The sequence below is a fragment of the Dreissena polymorpha genome, chromosome 16 (assembly GCF_020536995.1).
Source record: "Dreissena polymorpha isolate Duluth1 chromosome 16, UMN_Dpol_1.0, whole genome shotgun sequence".
In the NCBI taxonomy this organism is placed as follows: domain Eukaryota; kingdom Metazoa; phylum Mollusca; class Bivalvia; order Myida; family Dreissenidae; genus Dreissena; species Dreissena polymorpha.
The window spans coordinates 13650180-13672656 of NC_068370.1; the positions used below are offsets into that span (position 1 = coordinate 13650180).

General features: G+C 35.6%; 1 protein-coding gene and 1 long non-coding RNA gene across 2 annotated transcripts in view; both read left to right on the top strand.

The window, feature by feature from the left end:
• The window catches only part of LOC127861673 (zinc-regulated GTPase metalloprotein activator 1B-like), a 35609-nt gene extending 13370 nt beyond the window's left edge, over positions 1-22239 (top strand). Inside the window, exons 8-13 of the mRNA XM_052400360.1 lie at positions 1668-1712; positions 17172-17228; positions 18060-18120; positions 21048-21182; positions 21652-21778; positions 22112-22239. Coding sequence (XP_052256320.1) covers positions 1668-1712; positions 17172-17228; positions 18060-18120; positions 21048-21182; positions 21652-21778; positions 22112-22176 — 490 coding nt within the window. The 3' untranslated portion in view covers positions 22177-22239. The remainder of the gene's footprint in view (positions 1-1667; positions 1713-17171; positions 17229-18059; positions 18121-21047; positions 21183-21651; positions 21779-22111) is intronic.
• LOC127861928 (uncharacterized) lies at positions 18577-21036 on the top strand. The gene is made up of 3 exons (XR_008040369.1): positions 18577-18699; positions 18845-19271; positions 19415-21036. It is a non-coding gene; the product is annotated as an uncharacterized LOC127861928 (long non-coding RNA).
• Positions 22240-22477: the final 238 nt, after the last annotated feature.

A 22477-nucleotide genomic window follows, 5' to 3' on the forward strand; every position in this document is an offset into this window, starting at 1 on the left:
GATGTTTACTTGACAGTTTTGAAAATTTTTAACCGCATGTGTTCATGAAATTCTGTAATACTTAAAACGTCATTTTAAGCATTTAAATAGCAAAATTAATCTTGCCTCGTAAAAACGCGTATATATCAGGTAGAGAGTATTATGCCACACGGTGACGGCTTTAGTTAGACCACTTAGCAGGTATTTAGATGTTAAAAACAAGGTTTATGTTCGTCTCATTTTTTCTTTGAAAACACCTAATCTGATATCTCGAACTCTCGTTATCTCGATATTTTTTCTTGTTCCCGCCGACTTCGAGATAACGAGAGTGGACTGTAATTAAATTGTATATAAGTATTCCTAAATAATGTATGATCTACTTAAAGGGATCTTTTCACGGTTTGGTAAATTGACAAAATTGAAAAAAGTTGTTTCAGATTCGCAAATTTTCGGTTTAGTTATGATATTTGTGAGGAAACAGTATTACTGAACATTGCCATGATATAATAAAGCCATCATATGCATCTTTTGACGATTTAAAAACCTAAAAATTACTAAACGCGAAATGATTGAATAATTTGGAGAGTTCTGTTGTTGTCGTTTAAATTTGTGAAACTACGAAGATTGCTTATATAAGGTATAAAATACGCATCCTATATATGCTTGGCAGGATAGCTCAGTGGGCTAATGCATTTTTACTTCAGGATTCCGGGGATCACTGGTTCGAGCCCTGCTGCGGGCTACTTTTTTTTTCCTTTTTTTAATTTAATTTTTGATTTTTTACTGGAGCTTTTAAAATTTAATGTTTACATTTATCAATATAAAGCATTTAATGACAAACTTCAAAACATGCCAAAATCTGTGAAAAGGCCCCTTTAAAGATAGCAGTTATTATTATAACTATCTGCATGTGTATTTGTTTGTGTACTTTATTATGGATTTGTATAATAGTATATGTATGGCAACAGGTTGCTCTGCCTGAAAAGCTGATAAGTACAGTATGAAAATGTATATTGCAATAAAGTATGACACGTGCTTGTTGCAATATGGAATATGAAAACAAATGGCGTATTTTGAGGCAACGTTACTGCCAGGTAAATGACAAGGTCTACATTGTATCGTGCATTTTCCTACATGTTACGCCATATATAACATTCAAGCTTGCAGGCATTGGTTTGTATGATACGAAGCTGTGCATTTTCATTTTTTGTCATCCTACAGTAAAACATAAGTTATGTGTTCCTTTTTGACATAGTCTATGACTTTGATTATTAGCTCGGCTGTTTTTGGAGAAAACCCGAGGCATTGTCATAGCCAGCTCGTCGATTCATCCACCCTCCGCATCGAGCTAAAACCTTGACATTTTGCTCTAAAATCAAAGTGCTTCCACCTACAACTTTGAAACTTCATATGTAGATGCACCTTGATGAGTTCTACACGCCATACCCATTTTTGGGTCACAAGGTCAAAGGTCAAGGTCACTGAGACCTCTAAAAAAATAAAAAATCTGACAAGCTTTCATTTATTCAAAACTGCACCCGCAGCCGAGCGTTGGCACCTGTTATGCGGTGCTCTTGTTAATATTAATTATAAGCAAAATAACGTCTTCTTCAATATTGTAAAAGCTCTTATTTGCAATCAATGTAGAATACTGTTATATGTTTAATTTACTGATTATGTGTTTGCAGGTCCATTAATATGTCTGCCAAGGTAATAGAAACATCCCATGCAAAGTAAGTACCAGTTTTACTCTGCAGTGTGTAGGATTAGGCTGTATACAGATGTGATCGTATCAGACACTAGGGTTATTCTTAATACTTTGAAATATATTCATCATAAAAGAACTCAAACATGAAAAGGTCCAATCAAAGAAGAACCAAATAACAAATTAATTTTAATATCAGAATGTGAACTACTTTCCCCATAGTAAATAGCACGCTTTAAGGCTTTTATATTGTATTTGAGACCAATTCATTAAATTAACATTAACACTCTTAAAAAGTGTATGATATAAATATTTGTTGATAACTTAACAATTTTATGGAGCTTGTTCCAGTACATGCACTTCCCTTCATCCTAATGTCCCCTTTTCTTACCAATGCTATATCTCAGCAACAGCTGACCTGAATTAAGATATGGAAGAGTTTTGTATTAAACCAGCAAATTTTCATGGCATTCTAATTGTTAGACAAAGCATATTGGATACCATCCATCAGTTTTACTGATATCCTTGTTAAATAAGCTCCAAATATTGAGAAATTGAGAAATTTCTTAAAAGGTATTAGAATTGATAAAATAATAAATAATGCAAGATTTTAATTAATAAAATTAATATTGATATAACAAAATATTACATGACTTTTTGCCCCAGTGGTACAAAAATGCACCATGTGACATTGAAAGTAGAAGGCACATGGTACCTTTTTGCACCACTTGGGGGTTTTATGAAATAAAATCCCAGACATATGTATGGAACATCTTTGGCTTCTAAGAACAATGATGTACATTTTTATGTATTCACCCATCACTTAAAATTATTGTCACATTTTCTATTTACATTTTTCAAACACTTACTTGACTTCGGACGCCTATGGTCAGGCAGCTGTCAGACCGTTTTTCATTGGGATGACGTTTTCTTTTAATTACAGACGTTGTTATGCTTTATACCAATACTTAGCACACATTATCAGCATCACTAGAAATGACTACTTTTCAGCCACCTCAAATCATTTCAGCATTTGACACAGGGAACGCTATCAATTTTGTACTAAGACTTAATGGTTTGGGAGACAACATAATTTGGGTTTCTTAGGCAGTCTGTTGTATTTGAAACTCTAAAAGTGTGTCTGGAGACAAAAGTGTTTTGTTGACAATTTTGGGGGTTTGGGTTTGAGACATTTGTGTGGCATAGTTTGAAAGAGTGTTTTTTTGTTTTTTTTAATTGAATTTATTCATGAAAGAGTAAACAAAAAAGATTACATGGTCAAACAGGTAGCAAAAAAAATGTTGCTGTTTTACACTATTGTGCTTTTGTTTGACAAGGTGTAATAATGTAAAAGTTTGTTTCACAGGTTTGTGAAGTTTGTGTTGTATCTGACATGGAATATACTAAAATCCTTGTTTTAATAATTTATAAAATACTTAAAAAATTAAAGCTAGTATATACAGTGTTTTTACTTTCCTTTCAAAATAGAATATAAGCAATATAAGTTCAGAAGAAGAATTACCAGGAAATAAACAAAAATATAGTTATTTCAGTTGCATACAATGATCTTTTGTAGAGCAGAAAACTCTTTCTTTTACCTCTCAAGACTTGTACACTGTTGGTAAAGCCCCATTACTCTGTGGAGTTTACACTGGTGGGAAATGCCCATAACTCTGTGCAGATTTCAGTGTTTCGAAATCCCCATTACTCTGTGCAGTGTACACTTGAGAAATCCCCATTACTCTGTGCAGTGTACACTGTTTGTAAAACCCGATTACTCTGTGCAGTGTACACTAATTGTAAATCCCCATTACTCTGTGCAGTGTACACTGTTGGGAAATCCCCATAACTATATGCAGTGTACACTGTTGGGAAATCCCCATAACTCTGTGCAGTGTACACTGTTGGGAAATCCCCATTACTCTGTGCAGTTTACACTGTTGGAAAATCCCAATTACTCTGTGCAGTGTACACTATTTGTAAATCCCCATTACTCTGTGCAGTGTACACTGTTGGGGGAAATCCCCATAACTCTGTGCAGTGTACACTGTTTTCCGAAATCCCCATTACTCTGCGCAGTGTACACTGTTGGGAAATCCCCATTACTCTGTGCAGTGTACACTGTTGGGAAATCCCCATTACTCTGTGCAGTGTACACTGTTGGGAAATCCCCATAACTCTGTGCAGTGTACACTGTTGGGAAATCCCTATAACTCTGTGCAGTATACACTGTTGGGAAATCCCTGTTTCACTGTGCAGTGGACACTGTTGGGAAATCCATATTGCTCTGTGCAGTGTACAATGCTGGGAAATCCCCATTACTCTGTGCAGTGAATACTGTTTGGAAATCCATATTATTCTGTGTAGTGTATAATGCTGGGAAATCCCCATAACTCTGTGCAGTGTACAATGTTTGGAAATCCATATTACTTTGTGCAGTGTACACTGTTGGGAAATCCCTGTTAATCTGTGCAATGTACACTGTTGGTAAATCCCCATTACTCTGTGCAGTGTACACTGTTGGGAAATCCATATTACTCTGTGCAGTGTATAATGCTGGGAAATCCCCAAAACTCTGTGCAGTGTACACTGTTTGGAAGTCAATATTACTCTGTGCAGTGTACACTGTTGGGAAATCCCCATTACTCTGTGCAATGTACACTGTTGGTAAATCCCCATTACTCTTTAGCAGTGACTCTTTAGCAGTGAACACTGTTGGGAAATCCATATTACTCTGTGCAGTGTACACTATTTGTAAATCCCCATCACTCTGTGCAGTGTACACTGTTGGGAATTCCATATTTCTCTCTGCAGTGTGTATATACTGGGAAATCCCCATTACTCTGTGCAGTGTACAATGTTGGGAAATCCCCATAACTCTGTGCAGTGTACAATGTTGGGAAATCCCCATTACTCTGTGCAGTGTACAATGTTTGGAAATCCCCATAACTCTGTGCAGTGTACAATGATTGGAAATCCCCATAACTCTGTGCAGTGTACACTGTTTGGAAATCCATATTACTCTGTGCAGTGTACACTGTTGGGAAATCCATATTACTCTGTGCAGTGTACAATGCTGGGAAATCCCCATTACTCTGTGCAGTGTACACTGTTGGGAAATCCATATTACCGTAATTACTCTATGTTTTCGGACACTTAAAAATAATTATTTTTGTTCATGCCCGAAAACTTAGATAAGGAAAATATTCACAAAATACAGGTGTCTGAAGACTTAGAGTCGAAAATTGAAGCGTCCAAAAATAGCGTCAATTGTATCAACGACTACCGGTAATAGCACGCGCTTGTAAAATACCATGTCGTATAGAATAAATTAAGTTATATATGTTTGCAATGCATTTAAATAATTTTACATGCTTAATTTATTTGGCCGAAAGTTACTACAAGGTTGTTCTTTGACCAACGAGTTCAAATATGAGCATGTGATGTACCTGTAATTAATGCAATAAAAAAAGCAAACTATTCATTCTTTGTTTGTTCATTTCCGATAGTAGTTGTCTAACACGAATTCCATTGTTGGTAGAACTTGCAATAGGGTGCATCACACTTTGAAGCATTGAGTATTTGTCACAGTTATTTTACTGAGAAGGGGTAGTACCATTATGGTAGATAATTGAACTGTTAATTGTCACTACCCCTGATAATTGTCATAACGCTTATGCCATCGGGCGAAACCATTGTTTAATACCCGTTTATAAGGTTATTTAACCAATAACGCAAATGTAATGGTCCGTTGCCCTCAGGCATTCACCTGCCATGTTTTATGATGTTAATCTGGTTGTAAAACCACATGACCGAAGTGTCATTAGATATCGAAAACAGGACTGAAATTTGGTAAAATAGCGCTGTAAAATATACTGTCCGAAAACTTAGAGGCATTTTTTATGGAAGAAAACTCATGTGTCCGAAAATTAAGAGTCACGAAAAAATAATTACGGTACTCAGTGCAGTGTATAATGCTGGGAAATCCCCATAACAATGTGCAGTGCACACTGTTTGGAAATCCATATTACTCTGTGCAGTAGTCACTGTTGGGAAATCCCCATTACTCTATGCAGTGTACACTGTTGGTAAATACCCATTACTCTGTGCAGTGTACATGTACACTGTTGGTAAATCCCCATTACTCTGTGCAGTGTACACTGTTGGGAAATCCCCATAACTATGTGCAGTGTACACTGTTGGGAAATCCCCATTACTCTATGCAGTGTACTTTGTTGGGAAATCCCCATTACTCTGTGCAGTGTACACTGTTGGGAAATCCCGATAACTATGTGCAGTGTACACTGTTGGGAAACCTCCATTACTGTACTTTGTTGGGAAATCCCCATTACTCTGTGCAGTGTACACTATTGGGAAATCCCCATATCTCTGTGCAATCTGCACTGTTGGGAAATCCCCAAAATTCTGTACAGTGTACACTATTTGAAATTAATCTGTTACTTCTAAATTATTTGTTCATGCAGTGTACACTATTTGAAATTAATCTGTTACTTCTAAATTATTTGTTCATGCTTTTAGGTTCATAAGACAAGTGTAATTTTAAATTAAAGTGAATCTTTTCATTTTTAGCTTGACTATTATATATTAAATATATATAGTGGAGCTATCCTACCCACCCGGCGTCTGCATTAGCGTCTGCGTTAGCGTTAGCGTGCAAATGTTGAAGTTTTCGTACTACCCCAAATATTTTCTTTATCCCTTGACATATTGCTTTCATATTTTGCATACTTGTTAACCAACATGACCACAACCTATAAACAAGAGCAGACAACTGTATCAAGCATTTTTTAATAATTATGGCCCCTTTTCCACTTAGAATATGCAGCAAATGTTAAAGTTTGCGTACTACCCCAAATATTTTCAATGTCCCTTTATGTATTGCTTTGATATTTTGCATACTTGTTTACCATCATGACCCCAACCTATAAACAAGAGCAGACAACTGTATCAAGTATTTTGATAGAATTATTGCCCCTTTTATACTTAGAATATGCATATTATTGATATATCTATGTTATAGTTTGCGTACTACCCCAAATATTTCCTATATCCTTTGACATATTGCTTTTATATTTTGCATACTTGCATACACCCAAACAATACCCCACGCCCCTACCCAGAATCCCCCCCCCCCCCAACCCCCCCCCCGACCAATTTTTTTTTTTTTTTTAAACATCATCTAATAAATTACAGCACCCCACATTATACCCCCCTCTCACCCCCCCCCCCCCCCTCTCCCCTTCCCCCCCCCCCCCCCCAACATTTTTTTTTTAAACATCGTCAAATAAATTACCACACCCCACATGATACCCCCCTACCCCCCCCCCCCCCACAAATTTTTAATTTTTTTTTCCTTTTTTTTATTTTTGAAAGATCGTCTAATAAATTATTGAATATAAACAATTTCCACATGATGGCTTACGTTATACTGTCAAGCACTCGAATAGTCACGCGCGCTGTCCTCTGACAGCTCTTGTTTGTTAATACAATAAATAGCCTTAAAGTCATTATACCCCCACTAAACGAAGTTTAGGGTGGTATATAGGAGTGAGCTTGTTTGTCTGTCGGTCGGTCTGTCGGTTTGTCGCTCGGTCTGTGTCCGCTTTTAATTCTAATTTTGCGTTTTAAACATTAAGCATGTTGTCCGCTCTCTAATTCAAGTAGTTTTCATCAGAGCTTAACCAAACTTGGTCATATGTTGTATCTAGATGATGTCTAGGTCAAGTTCGAACATGGGTCATGGCAGGTCAAAAACTAAGTCACGAGGTCACTTAGTGCGTTTTAAACATTCAGCATGGTGTCTGCTCTCTAATTCAAGTAGTTTTCATCTGATCTTCACCAAACTTGGTAATAAGTTGTATCTAGATGATGTTTAGTTATACCCCCACTAAACGAAGTTTAGGGGTGTATATAGGAGTGAGCTTGTCTGTCTGTCGGTCAGTCCGTGTCCGCTCTCTAATTCAAGTAGTTTTCATCTGATCTTCACCAAACTTGGTCATAAGTTGTATCTAGATGATGTCTAGGTCAAGTTTGAACATGGGTCATGGCAGGTCAAAAACTAGGTCACGAGGTCACTTAGTGCGTTTTAAACATTCAGCATGGTGTTTGCTCTCTAATTCAAGTAGTTTTCATCTGATCTTCACCAAACTTGGTCAGAAGTTGTATCTAGATGATATCTAGTTATAGCCCCACTAAACGAAGTTTCATGGGGGTAAATAGGAGTGAGCTTGTCTGTCTGTCGGTCGGTCCGTGTCCGCTCTCTTATTCAAGTAGTTTTCATCTGATCTTCATCAAACTTGGTCAGAAGTTGTATCTTGATGATGTCTAGGCCAAGTTCGAACATGGGTCATGGCAGATCAAAAAACTAGGTCATGAGGTCACTTAGTCGTTTTCAACATTGAGCTTGGTGTCTGCTCTCTAATTCAAGTAGTTTTCATCCGATCTTCACCAAACTTGGTCAGAAAGTGTATCTAGATGATGTCAAGGTCAAGTTCGAACATGGGTCATGGCAGGTCAAAAACTAGGTCACGAGGTCACTTAGTGGGTTTTAAACATTCAGCCTGGTGTCTGCTCTCTAATTTAAGTAGTTTTCATCTGATCTTCACCAAACTTGGTCAGAAGTTGTATTTAGATGATGTTTAGTTATACCCCCACTAAACGAAGTTTAGGGGGGTATATAGGAGTGAGCTTGTCTGTCTGTCGGTCGGTCCGTGTCCTCTCTATTCAAGAAGTTTTCATCTGATCTTCACCAAACTTGGATAGAAGTTGTATCTAGATGATGTCTAGGCAAAGTTCGAACATGGGTCATGGCAGGTCAAAAACTAGGCCACGAGGTCACTTAGTGCGTTTTAAACATTGAGCTTGGTGTCTGCTCTCTAATTCAAGTAGTTTTCATCCGATTTTCACCAAACTTGGTCAGAAGTTGTATCTAGATGATGTCTAGGTCAGGTTTGAATATGGGTCATGCCGGGTCAAAAACTACGTCACGAGGTCACTTAGTACGTTTTACACATTCAGCATGGTGTCTGCTCTCTTATTCAAGTATTTTTCATCCAATCTTCACCAAACTTGGTCAGAAGTTGTTTCTAGATGATGTGTAGGTCAAGTTTGAACATGGGCCATGCAGGGTCAAAAACCAGGTCACGGGATCACTTAGTACGTTTTAAACATTGAGCATGGTGTCCACTGTTTTTTGTGAAGACAACATGCAAAATATTCTGTGTAAAAGCGGCATGTGGGGGTATTCATCACGTCTGTGACAAAGCTCTAGTTGTCATTGTGTGATAAACATGTACAATCATGTAATATGATTTAAAATAAAAGTTGTGAAAAAGGTTTTTGACTACAATTTTCATGTTTGATTATTATGTAACTATGTTTGCTCTGTTTTAATTCACACAAATGAACAGGATTTCTTACAAGTGTATTTTGCATCCCAAGTAGAATATCTGCTACAAATTGTACTGTTTTCAATTGTTCCAAGCTGTTTCTCAGAAACAAAACAAATATTTGTGAACCCATAGTCTATGCTAGCGAATCAGCCATGCCTGGCGTGTCTCAATGTTGAGCCGACAACGACTTTAGCAGCCCCTCCGGAATCATCTTTGATGTACGGATACGCCATAGTATCATGTCAGGAGGTGTTAGACATCTTTCAGAGCCTTACACGCTTTTTCTCCCCGGTTGCATTTGTTCAACATTCAGCAGGCTTTGTTATTTCAATATGTTTTATGCTTAGTAATGTACAGAACAAATGTTGGTGTTCCATTCTTCTGTATCATTGTTCAGATTGCTGAAAAATCCACAACTACAAAGAATTGTTATTTTTTTATGTTATTTTCAGAAATTCTGCAAAGCAGATGTTGTTGGGCCATGTTTATGTCACTGTATTTTTAAAAAATGCTGACTTTTTAATGGATTCAAAATGGTTCCTTTTGATGAACATAAACTTTTGTACAAATTTACTATAATATATTCCCATTAGTATTTCTTTGTATAAGTTATAATGTGTCAGTCACATTGTAAGCTTTGAAACAAAATTGACACCATGACTTTCAAACAACAACATCATCAAATGATTCTGAGGTTTTTATCCCAACTTAGACTGGCATATTATAAAATAAACCATAGTACATAGATTTCAATTAGTAGGTATTAAAAAACATATAAGCAACTATTTGTCTAATATCATTGATCTTATTTTATACATTGAAACGTGTACAAATGTATGCATACTTAAAATTGATTTGTTTTGTTGTTTGTGATAATATTGCTGTTCTTTGGTCAGTTGAAATTCTGTTATGAAAATATCACTCATACAAATAATGCTCACACACTAAATGAGCTGGTTGTTAAGAAAATTCGTACTTATGCATGTGTGTAAAAAATCATCTCAGATAAGCAAGTGCAGTCTGCACAGGCTAATCAGGCACAATTTTTGTTTGAAAAAGTCTCTGTAGAATGCAAAGGCTAATCTGGGACAAAACTATACTACATAGCAATAAAGTTGTCTGTGTGATAATGTAGATTCATGGCAAAATAGTTGTCTGAGTGATATTGTAGCTACATGGCAACATAGTTGTCTGAGTGGTAGTGTAGCTTCATGTTAACAAAGTTGTGTGAGTGATATTGTAGCGACATGGTAAATAGTTTTCTGAGTTGTATTGTAGCTACATGGCAACATAGTTGTCTGAGTGGTATTTTAGCAACAGGGCAAAATATTTGTCTCAGTGGTATTGTAGTTATATGGCAAGATAATTGTCTGAGTGGAATTGAAGCTTCATGGCAACATTTTTTTTCTGAGTGTTATTGTAGCTACATGGTGACAAAGTTGTCTGTGTGGTAATGTAGCTTCATGGTAACAAATATTTCTGAGTGGTAGTGTAGCTACATGGTGACAAAGTTGTCTGAGTGGTATTCTAGTTACATGGCAAGATACTGTTCAGTTGGTATCCTAACTACATCTATAAGAAACCTTTTCTACGTTAATCATGGTGTGCTTATCAAAATGATTTGACAAGCAAGAAGCTTACGTTAATTATGTTTCAAAACTTTCTGAAATTCGTCGTTGCTCATTGCCATCACTCAATTACGGATGGAATTTTCTACGACTGCCTTCGTCAATCTCCAGCAATGATTATTATCCTTCCATCGTCTGCAAGAATTCTAAATTGTTTACCTTTAATTCTACAACAGAATCCGCTGTTCCCCTGTTGTGAACTAAGTTTGTTTTGGGAAATTGGTGATGCTTGGAATGATGGCTATTTCCTTCTGCAGAATGAATAGTGGAACAACAGGAGTATATGCATGTAATTGTAATTACATTGAAATAGTAAGGATTGTTTCATTTTTTGTGGAAGCACTTTTTTAATGCTCAGACACTTACAATGTATCATCTTCTGTCATTATGTTTTAAAGGTTAACATACAATTCAATGATGCATTATTTTGGGTAGCAGGCAAATCCAATTTTAAAGCTGGTTTGAAACACAGGTTTGTTTTTTGCCAAATGTTATCATCTGTTGTGCCAAAGCCATAAAAGGATATCACCCTCAAATTAAATGTTAAGGTTTTTTCACAATCATAGGATCAAAAGTTTGACAAAATGTGTTTGCTTAACTTTTTATGCAAACTGAAATGTGTATGAATTATTGATATATTTTTTTCATGTCACTCATATAATTATAAGGTTATTGATGTGTAATGATTTATTTATAATAAAAACAAGAAAGAAAGCAGCAAAAAAATGGATTACTATTGTAGTTTTTTGTCAAATGGTATTTTGCAGTAATAGCTATTAATAGTCGGTACATGTATGCTATTTTGCCTTTTGCTTTCCCATTCATTATTAAATATCAATTGGAAATTCTCTGTTGTACTTAACTTTGATGAAGGGATTTTTTCACTTGACAAATTTTAAATTATAACATTTTAATGCTAAATTAAATAAATCCAAGTTTTTTTGTGGTAGGATTTCTCCAAAAATTACAGAATTAACAAGTATCATTTACATTAACAATCTTTAATTTAAACAGAAGAACATTGAAAAAAAAACTTTAGGCAAAACATATACCATATAAGAATTGTAGCAATTTCACAAGAAATGTACAAATTGTTGTTCAGATTTTGGTTGTATGCATTGTTTTTTGCAAAGTAACAAAAATCCAACAGACATAGCAACATATGCTGCAACAACTGCCTTGCAATGACAATGTATGGAAAACAGATTTTAAAATATTGCTATTATTTGAGTAATTACTTGCAAATTGCTTGTGTAAAACCCTGTGATCAACCATGAGCTGCACTACCCAGAGATCAGACCTGCAGAATCAATTTGGAGTCTGATTAAGACATTTAGGAGGTCGGGCAAAAAGCCCATATTTCAGTAAACTTAGCTTGAGTCTTCGAAAACATCAATAACTATTGGTTCAAACAGAGAAAATGTTTTCAAAAGTGTTGACCTATAGAGAAACATGACGAGACTTTGATGGAAGGTAATGGGGCAGAAAATTATGTTTCCCTCTTGACATTGTGGTGCGAGATTGTGAGGTGTGTTTGGAAAGAAAAAAAATACAAATACAGATGTCTTCAAGCTTCTGGGTAGGATTTTTTTGCCTTCTCTGAAATGATGTTTGTTGGGTTTTTTAGTGGATTTTAAAACATGTTTCATAGGGTAATGAATGTTGAAGATCATGTTAAGAAAAATGGTAGGAGTTCGGCACAAGGAAAGAGCACACGGTAGTATATTTGGGATGTTTCCTGCAGTGTGGTTAAAGTAATGGCAAATCTGTTGGTAATCAGGATAGTTCAATCAAAGGAGTTCATTATCTTTGGAATTGGCTTCACATGGAAGGAAATCCATATGAGATAGCATTCTGATTCAAACTTCATTGGAAAAGAATTTGAATGAGCATTTGTTTTTTGGTGTGGTTTTGTATGGGCAGTAAGCTTGGATTCTTGTATACACTCTATAAAAAATCCCTTGCATTTATTTAAAAAAATGCACACATTCAAAGTAACTGTACAATTCTGTTAAATTATTGACATAAAAAGTTAAATTTATTTTGGGAAAGTGTTATGTTTGTTTCTGAAATTAAGAAGAGATAATAATCTTTCAACAACTTACTGTATTAAACATTATGAAACATTTTAATATTCATAAATAATTCCTATTTTATCATTATGCAATGGGTACTACGATTTTAAAATTCAACAACGGTCCATTCATGCCATAATACCGGTTATTATGTTCTGATGAAGAAATTTCATTATGTGGGGAAAATGTGTCATATTGCAACCTTCATTTTACATGATTGAAATATCATTTTGTGAATGTCCGTTTTACACTTTACATCTTTTGTTAATAAAATGTCCTTGCATATGTTAGTATAAGTAAGCTGTTAATAATAAAATCTACATAATTGATGAGTATGCTTTTTTGTCTGCTACATTGGAAGCTCCTTGCACATTTCTTCCCAGTATAAGTGACAGAACAGTTGTGTCACATGGGGTAATGGTGGTGTTCCTTCCATCAGTAACATGGGACCAACACTTGTTGCTAAGGTTATAAAACCACTTCCCATGTCAGAGTTCTGAATACAAAATTGTGTTGGCAGAACTGTCTATGAAGTATTTCTCAGTTTTTGTTGATGACAGGTGGTCTGAGACTTTAAAAGGCCTTTGAATGTATGATATTGATTTGGCAGAGGAAAATTGTGTCATCTCTTAATATTTTCTATATGGGTTATAATATACTTTTGCACTGACTACAGTGATTCAATAATAAAGGAAAAATCTGATGAGCGTGCATTTTTTCAGATGTCATGTTTATTGAAATGAAACTTTTCCTGAAAGAGTGTTTCATAGTAATGCTGCTCTTAATCCTTAAATATATTATTTTATTGGAAAAACCAAATTTAAAAAAATAGTAAAATACAATATTAATAATTATTCTGCTTTAGATAGACCTTAAGTTTGTATAGCTTATTTTTTAGGAGATTGAAAGTCTTGCCATGAAATGACTATGACCAACCAATACGAAAGACAAAGGAAAATACCAACATGAGGTCCAATATCTTGTTTATGAAAACTTAAGAACTTTTTTCAAGTAATGTTATATACCAGTCGTGATATTTTAATCAATATAAACTAATAATTTTAAAAAAAATACGGTCTTTTACAACTTTTGAATTTCTTTTCTTCGTGGTCATGGTTGACAGTCCCTTTAAATATTATCTGACCTGAGAAAATTTTATAAGATATGTCTGAGGTCCGACGTCTTTCGCATGGTAGCTCAGTCATCTCAAAATTTATAGGCATGTCATAAGCACCTTCATCGCATGATGCAGACAGCCACTAGCCCTTTAAGGTCACAATATATTAAATAATTTCCTGATATAATTCAATGTTAAAAAGAAAACTCGAAGGGAAAATAAATACAACATTTTGCACAAAGAGATCCCAACAAACATACCTTTTCTTAAAGCTTTTTTTTACTCAAGTCTCATTCTTAATCTTATTTCAGGGATTCTGTAATTAACACATAATATGCTTACAATATCAATATCTCTAAAATACAAAATCAGAACAACAGTCTAAAGTGTAAAACATGCTTTCAAGTAAAATATGATGTTTTTTTATAGAGAGTGTATAAAGCCAAACATGACTATCATTTAGTATAATGTAACCTATCAGACAAGGTTAACTAAGTTTAAATTGCAATAATAGGCATTTCTTGATAATAATTAACCTATTTGAAATATGTATGCCAAATTTCAGGTAAATTTTTCATGATAAAAAATGCTTGAAATTGCATTTTATAATAATGCCTGCTAAGCAATTTGGCTTTCACCGGCGGTGCTTTGATTTATAACGGGAATTCAAGTGCAAAAGCCTAAACCAAAATGAAACAAATCAGTCAAAACACTGGAATATTTTTACCTCCTATGTCTAATAAGGAATTAACATTTATTCAAATGTGTTTTTGGCTTCTTTAAGCACAAATAGATGCGCTTTTTAGATGCTCATAACAAGTTTCTGCACCTTTTTTTTTTTAGATCACCTTATTGCTCAGGTGAGCTTTTGTGACCGGTCTTTGTCCGTCGTCCGTCCGTCCTCCCACATTTGTTCGTAAACACTCTAGAGGCCACATTTATTGTCCGATCTTCATGAAACTTGGTCAGAAGCTTTGTCCCAATGAAATCTCGGTCGAGATCGAAACTGGGTTGTGACGGATCAAAAACTAGGTCAAAAAAAGAAAAACCTTATAAACACTGTAGAAGTCACATTTCATGCCCAATCTTTATGAAACTTTGTCAAAATGTTTGTCTTAATGATATGTTGGTTGAGTTCAAAAGTGGTTCTGGTGTGTTGAAAAACATGGCCGCTAGTGGGCGGGGCAGTTTTCCTTATTTGGCTAAAGAGATACCTTGTAAACACTCTAGAGGTCACATTTTTTGTCCGATCTTCATGAAACTTGGGCAGAAGATTTTTCCCTATGATATCTCGATGGAGTTGGAAACTGGGTCATGCTGGGTCAAAAACTAGGTCACTAGGTCAAAAAAAAAGAAAAACCTTGTAAACACTGTAGAAGTCACATTTCACGACCAAATCTTCATGTAACTTTGTCAAAATGTTTGTCTTAATGATATGTTGCTTGAGTTCAAAAGTGGTTCTGGTCCATTCAAAAACTTGGCCGCCATTGGGCGGGGCAGTTTTCCTTATTTGGCTATAGAGAAACCTTGTAAACACACTAGAAGTCACAATTTTTGCCCAATAATCATGAAAGTTGGACAAAACATTGGTTTTATTGATATCTCGGACGAGTTCGAAAATGGTCTAGATCGGTGAAAAACATGGCCGCCAGTGGGCGCCGGGCGGGGCATTTTTCTCTATATGTAGATAGTGAAAACATGTGAACACTCTAGAAGTAACATTTTTGGCCCAAATTTCATGAAATTTTGGTCAGAACATTTGTTTCCTTGATACGAGAGTTGAGTTAAAAAATGGTTCCGGTCAGTTGAATAACATGGCTGCCGGGGGGGGGGGCAGTTTTCTTATATGTATATAGTAAAAAAGCTTGTGAACACTCTAGAAGTCACATTTTTTGCCCAATCATCATGAAACTTGGTAAAATGATTGGTGTTATATATATATCTCAGATGAGTTTGCAAATGGTCCCGATCGGTCAAAAAACATGGCCGCCAGGGGGTGGGGGCAGTTTTTCTTATGTGACTAGAAAGAAACCTTGTGATCGAACACTACAGAAGTCTCATTTTTTGCCTAATCATCGTGAAACTTAATCAATACATTGGTTTTATTGATTTCTCGAACAAGTTGGAAAATGGCTCAGATCGGTGAAACACACTTTTTATCTCACCTTATTGCTCAGGTGAGCTGTCCGTTTGTCCACATTTGGTTTGTAAACACTCTAGCATTCACACTTCTCAAGCATTCTTTATGAAAGTTGCTAAAAGATCTCAGTCAAGTTTGATAATGAGCAAAATCACATAATTAATGCCATTATTATTGCCCTTAGATTGTCCAAATTTTCATTATATTATACAAAATCCTTGTAAACACTAAGTCTTGAGAGGTCACAATTTTGTTTCAGATTTTATGAATCTTGGTCAAAATATATTTTTTTGTAAGCAAAGTTTGATGTTTGGTAAGGGGGGTGAACTCAAAATAAAGATCACCAGGTAAAATCTTACAAAAACAAAAACACTCTATACGCCAGAGTTTTGGTTCAATAATGATGAAACTTGACCAGGATGTTTGTCTGGACAATATCTAGGTCAAGTTTGACGTTTGTTTAAGATTTAATGAACAGGGTCCTCTCAGGCGAGCGAACTAGGGCCATCTTGGCCCTCTTGTTTAATTTTCCCCTGAAAAAGTTGTTTTTTCTTTAAACTCTGAATGATTGTTGAATTCATGAAACAAAACACACTTATTTCATGGCGGGGAATTCACATGAAACATATTGTGGAACAAACAAATAAAAATGAGCATATTTTATTGCGTTAAATCTAAGATACCGAACCACATCTTGCATTGAAATTTTTACTATTGCTGTAAGTAACACTAATTTTGTATGTGTTAACTTTATTTTACGAAATATTTTGCGAAATATATGTTGATTTTGAGTATTTATGTGACTTTAATCCTTTATTTCAGGGGAGACAATAGCCCTTTATATACAGTTGCACCTTTTCGTGCCTTTCTTGTTCATGAAACACCTAATATGATGAATATGCTTATTTACAATAAATTGCCTAATCCACTGTCAAATTAATTAAAAGTGTGCATATTAAATGTATTTTTTAATAAGTGAATAATCAGTGACAAAGAAGTGTTTAAAAAATCATTTTTGGCTTCAAAAAGACTCATGAACTAGAGTTGTAGAAACAACTGCAAAACAATTCATATTTCACCCAGGAGTGTAATGTTGTGTATTTTCTGTATTTCAGGACAGATCTTGGCGACATTTTGGATCTCAATGCTTATGGGGATTTGAGTCCCGCAAGGTATGAATACCGTACCAACGTGCTGGTCAAGTACTTTTATGTCCCCTACCGGTGTAAGGGGGGGGGGGGGGGGTTATGTTCAAACTTAGTTATTTAAGCTTGATTGAATAAAAAGCTTAAGATTTATTGAAACACTATTGTGCCCATTGCCTTGGTTAAACCAGTACCTACCAGGAGTGCCATTGGAGGACATACTAAAACGCTGCCTGAGTGAGCCTGAGATTTACTCAAAGCAAATGGGCCGTGCTCTGTGAAAAGGGGGTTTGATGCTTGCCCAACCGGGGGCATATAGCAGTTGAACTGTCAGTCCGTCTGTCTGTCTGTGTGTCCGTCAGAAAACTTAACATTGACCATAACTTTTGCAATATTGCAGATAGCTACTTGATATTTGGCATGCATGTGTATCTCATGGAGCTGCACATTTTGAGTGGTTAAAGGTCATGGTCAAGGTCATCCTTCAAGGTCAAAGGTCAAAAAACTAAATCCAAGGGAAGTAACAAGCTTTAAAGAGAGATAATTTCTATTTTATATCATTTGGCAGGTACAGACCATTTTCACAAGGGAAGTAATATTTTTTTTAAGGATATAATCTAAAACAAATGTTATGGTCAAGGTCGTCCTTCAAGGTCAAAAGTCAAAAAATACAATCCAAGGGAAGTAATAAGCTATAAAAGGGCGATAATTTCTAAACCCGCTAAATGATATATTGAAATTTTATTTCAAAGCGGTACAATAGGGGGCATTGTGTTTCTGACAAACACATCTCTTGTTCTAACTGTATGTCTCATATACATAACTGAGGAAGAAATATTCTTTGTAACTTATTTTCAGACTAGCTGACACATTCCATGGCAGAGGGTTTAGTTCTTCTGATAAACACATTATAGACAAGGTATATTTAATTAATTAATTTGATACAAATTATGTACTGTGTATAAGTTTGTTTTTCAGAAACTAGCTTATCTTGAGAAGTGTTTTAATCAGAACAAATTTTTACATATTCACAAATATTAAGTCTTGAAATTTATGTCAGTTTTTACTGTTGTCACAATTGCATGAATTGTTTCTGTACATGTATTTACTCTGAAGCATTTTATCCCCATTATGGTTGAATCATGTTAACAAAGATTTCATTTATTATGCCCCCCTTCGAAGAAGAGGGGGTATATTGCTTTGCTCATGTCGGTCGGTCGGTAGGTCGGTCGGTCCGTCCACCAGGTGGTTGTCGTATGATAACTCAAGAACGCATACGCCTAGGATCATGAAACTTCATAGGTAGATTGATCATGACTCGCAGATGACCCCTATTGATTTTGAGGTCACTAGGTCAAAGGTCAAGGTCACGTTGACCCGAAATAGTAAAATGGTTTTCGGATGATAACTCAAGAACGCATACGCTTAGGATCATGAAACTTCATAGTTAGATTGATCATGACTCGCAGATGACCCCTATTGATTTTGAGGTCACTAGGTCAAAGGTCAAGGTCACGGTGACCCGAAATAGTAAAATGGTTTCCGGATACTAACTCAAGAACGCATACGCCTAGGATCATGAAACTTCATAGGTAGATTGATCATGACTCGCAGATGACCCCTATTAATTTTGAGGTCTCAAGGTCAAAGGTCAAGGTCACGGTGACCCGAAATAGTAAAATGGTTTCCGGATGATAACTCAAGAACGCATACGCCTAGGATCATGAAACTTCATGGGTAGATTGATCATGACTCGCAGATGACCCCTATCAATTTTGAGGTCACTAGGTCAAAGGTCAAGGTCACGGTGACCCGAAATAGTAAAATGGTTTCCGGATGATAACTGAAGAACGCATACGCCTAGGATCATGAAACTTCATAGGTAGATTGATCATGACTTGCAGATGACCCCTATTGTTTTTGAGGTCACTAGGTCAAAGGTCAAGGTCACGGTGACCTGAAATAGTAAAATGGTTTTTGGATGATAACTCAAGAACGCTTTTGCCTAGGATCATGAAACTTCATAGGTAGATTGATCATGACTCGCAGATGACCCCTATTGATTTTGAGGTCACAAGGTCAAAGGTCAAGGTCATGGTGACCCGAAATAGTAAAATGATTCGGATGATAACTCAAGAACGCTTTTGCCTAGGATCATGACACTTCATAGGTACATTGATCGTGACTCGCAGATGACCCCTATTGATTTTCAGGTCACTAGGTCAAAGGTCAAGGTCACAGTGACAAAAATCGTGCTCACACAATGGCTGCCACTACAATGGACAGCCCATATGGGGGGCATGCATGTTTTACAAACAGCCCTTGTTTTATAATTATTTTACAGAAGTATAGTTTAACGAATTTCGTCTAATATTTTTGTTTAATTATTTTGTTTCTACTTAAAATACTCACTAGTCTTAAATGAACTTGTAACTTATTATGACATTTTGTACAATTTTTTATCTCTAGACAAAAATACATTGTATGTTTGTGTACTTTTAACTAGACAAATACTTGTTTAACAAAAAGTTACACACACACACAAAAAAGACAAGTAAGAGAAGGTAAACCAACATGCTGCAATATTTAATGTCTTATTAAGCTCTATTTTCTGTAAGTGAAATTAGTTCCCGTCTATTAACCCAGGAACTTGCATAAACCCCTCAAATGTGTCTTTAATAGCAGTGAAAACTGTTGCATGCTGACAGTCAGGGTAGCATTTTGACAGTTTAATTGCCCAATTGCCAACATCTTCCCATATTTTCAAAACACAGAGATTTTGGTCATTTTTCTTAGAGAAATCTAAACAGATTTATGGCCGAGGCTACAGTTGTTTTGATATTTTTGGCAAATGGCTAAGTAGAAAAACAGTTTTCATAACATAGATTGAGGAAGGCAAACAATTTCTGTGCAGTCACTTCCGTGGAGGAAAGCCCATTAATTTAAAATACTGCGTGGAACATTGCTATAAGCATTTCAAAACATATTTAAGGCGGTAAAGGCAGGCGCTAATTGATGTTTCAGGTAGATAAGCATAATTGATATCCAGTTGTTCTGAAAACATGTTTATGGGAAATTCTTTTCTCTCAAAACATTTCTTACATGTTTTTTTTCCTGTTGGCATTTGGAAAGAAGAAATTAAAGAACTATAATTGCTTTGTTTAAATGAAGGAATTAAGTTATTTTAAATTTAATTTGAAGTTTAATTTATGGAAAGTACAATAAAATCTGAGAGGACGTTCAATGATTGCACTATGTTCTTTTATATAGACACATGGAGTCTTATTTAGAGCTACAAATTTAATATAAACAGTTGTTAATATTACTCATTATAATCATTATATTACATCAATATGATTTAAGTTACTGACACATAATGATAATGTATAATATATGTTATTAAAATAGAAACAAAAGTGCAATAAGCCTTCACAGGTATTAACTTAATAAGTTGTATTAAGGATAGTAGCACAACATAATAGGTGTTGCTCGAAATATGACAGTATCTTAAAATTATGCTACTTGATTTGTGTGCAAGGAAAATTACAATATATTGTCTGCAAAGTCAACCCATGGCCATGGTCAAATCTGTGGATACGATTCTGCTTGTTACAAACTATTTTCAACATGAAATGTGTAATCTTTGGTGCAAAAGTTGGCAAACAGTGTCTGGATTTGTGAGTAATGTTTACCCATCACTTACTATTGACACTAATTTTAACTTGATTTTAAAGGTAAATGCATTTTTGTTGGTTGAGATTATAGTTTCAATGTTTACTTGAATAAATAAACGATTATTGGCCACTTTTCATCATATTTTTTTTTATTGCGTATGTTTTCCCACAGTCTGTGACCTCTCTGACCCTGGAGATGAGGGGCTTGGCCAACCAGGGCCTTCTTGACTCCTTCCTGCAGAACTTGCTGTGGGAGAGGTCCCTACAGAACAGCCAGGGGGACACCATCACACTGTACAGGCTCAAAGTGGGTGCATTTGTAGACTTCTATCATACGTCAACTTGTTAAATGTTGCACGACTAGTTGAATGTAATAATGATCTTCAAATGCCTAGGTACTTGGGTCAGGAGTAATGTAAAACAATGTCATTTGTACTGGGATCAGTGGCAATAAGACAAGTTAGGTGTAGCTAAATGACATATGCATGATGATCAGTTGTAATAAGGTGTCTTAGGTATTGAAGTCAGTGGTAATTAGATTCCGTATGTCCTTGAGTAAGTTATACTAGTATGACTTGGTTCTTGGCTCAGTTGTTATAAGAGAACTTGGTATTTGGTCAAATTCAATAATATGACAAAGGTTTTATGGTCTCATTTACAAGCAGGCTAACTCATGGCCAGGCAGCAACTGCATGGGCTTGAACAAATCTGGTGGCATATAGCATTAGACCTATTTTTGCATGATGTGAGTCAAATGATCTCATGTGTCCTTGCAGGGTGTAATCTGCACTGGTGACTCGCAGCCCCGGTGTGTGGTACAGGCAGTACAGGAGCTGTATGACTTTCACCCCACCACACCCTGGTTGCCCGGGGAAACCAGGACCAACATACTTGTGTTTATAGGTACATACAAAAATATGAGTTGAATTGTGTTTACCAAATATAGATAAAGAGGGGTCTCCTCTGGATAAACTGTTTTTTGCCACAAGACCATGCAAACAACGGTAACAAAATTACATGTAATAAGTGTTAAATAATATGCAGCTTAATTAAAACTTCGTCCTGACATTTGATCTCTTTATATCTTTATAAGATAGTAGTTTTGGGACACTTTCAGGGTCGTTACATATAAAATGAAATGCTTATTCCAGATGGAATATTTGACCTTTCTAATTTTGTATTGCCAGGTTTCATTGATGTCTAATTTTCTATGCATGGCTCTATTTGTTTTTTCAGGGAAGAATCTAGACAGAGATGTTTTAGAACGTGAGTTTAAAAAGTGCATCACAGACATAACATGATGAAAACTAGGAATATTTTTTATTATGTACAAATTCACGAGAGTATTAAATATTGTAATCTAATTATTGTTGTTCATGTTAATTACTCCACATCCATCTGCTAAATTCTCCATATTCAATGAAGAATACCCCTCAATAAATATTCTGATAAATTCATAATATAACTCAAAATAATGAGCTGATAATTCAACATACTTAGTCCATAACTCGACATACTGTGTTAATAACTCCACATACTGAGCCAATAACTTGATATACTGAGCCAATAACTCGGTAATCCGTGCCGATTACTACACATACT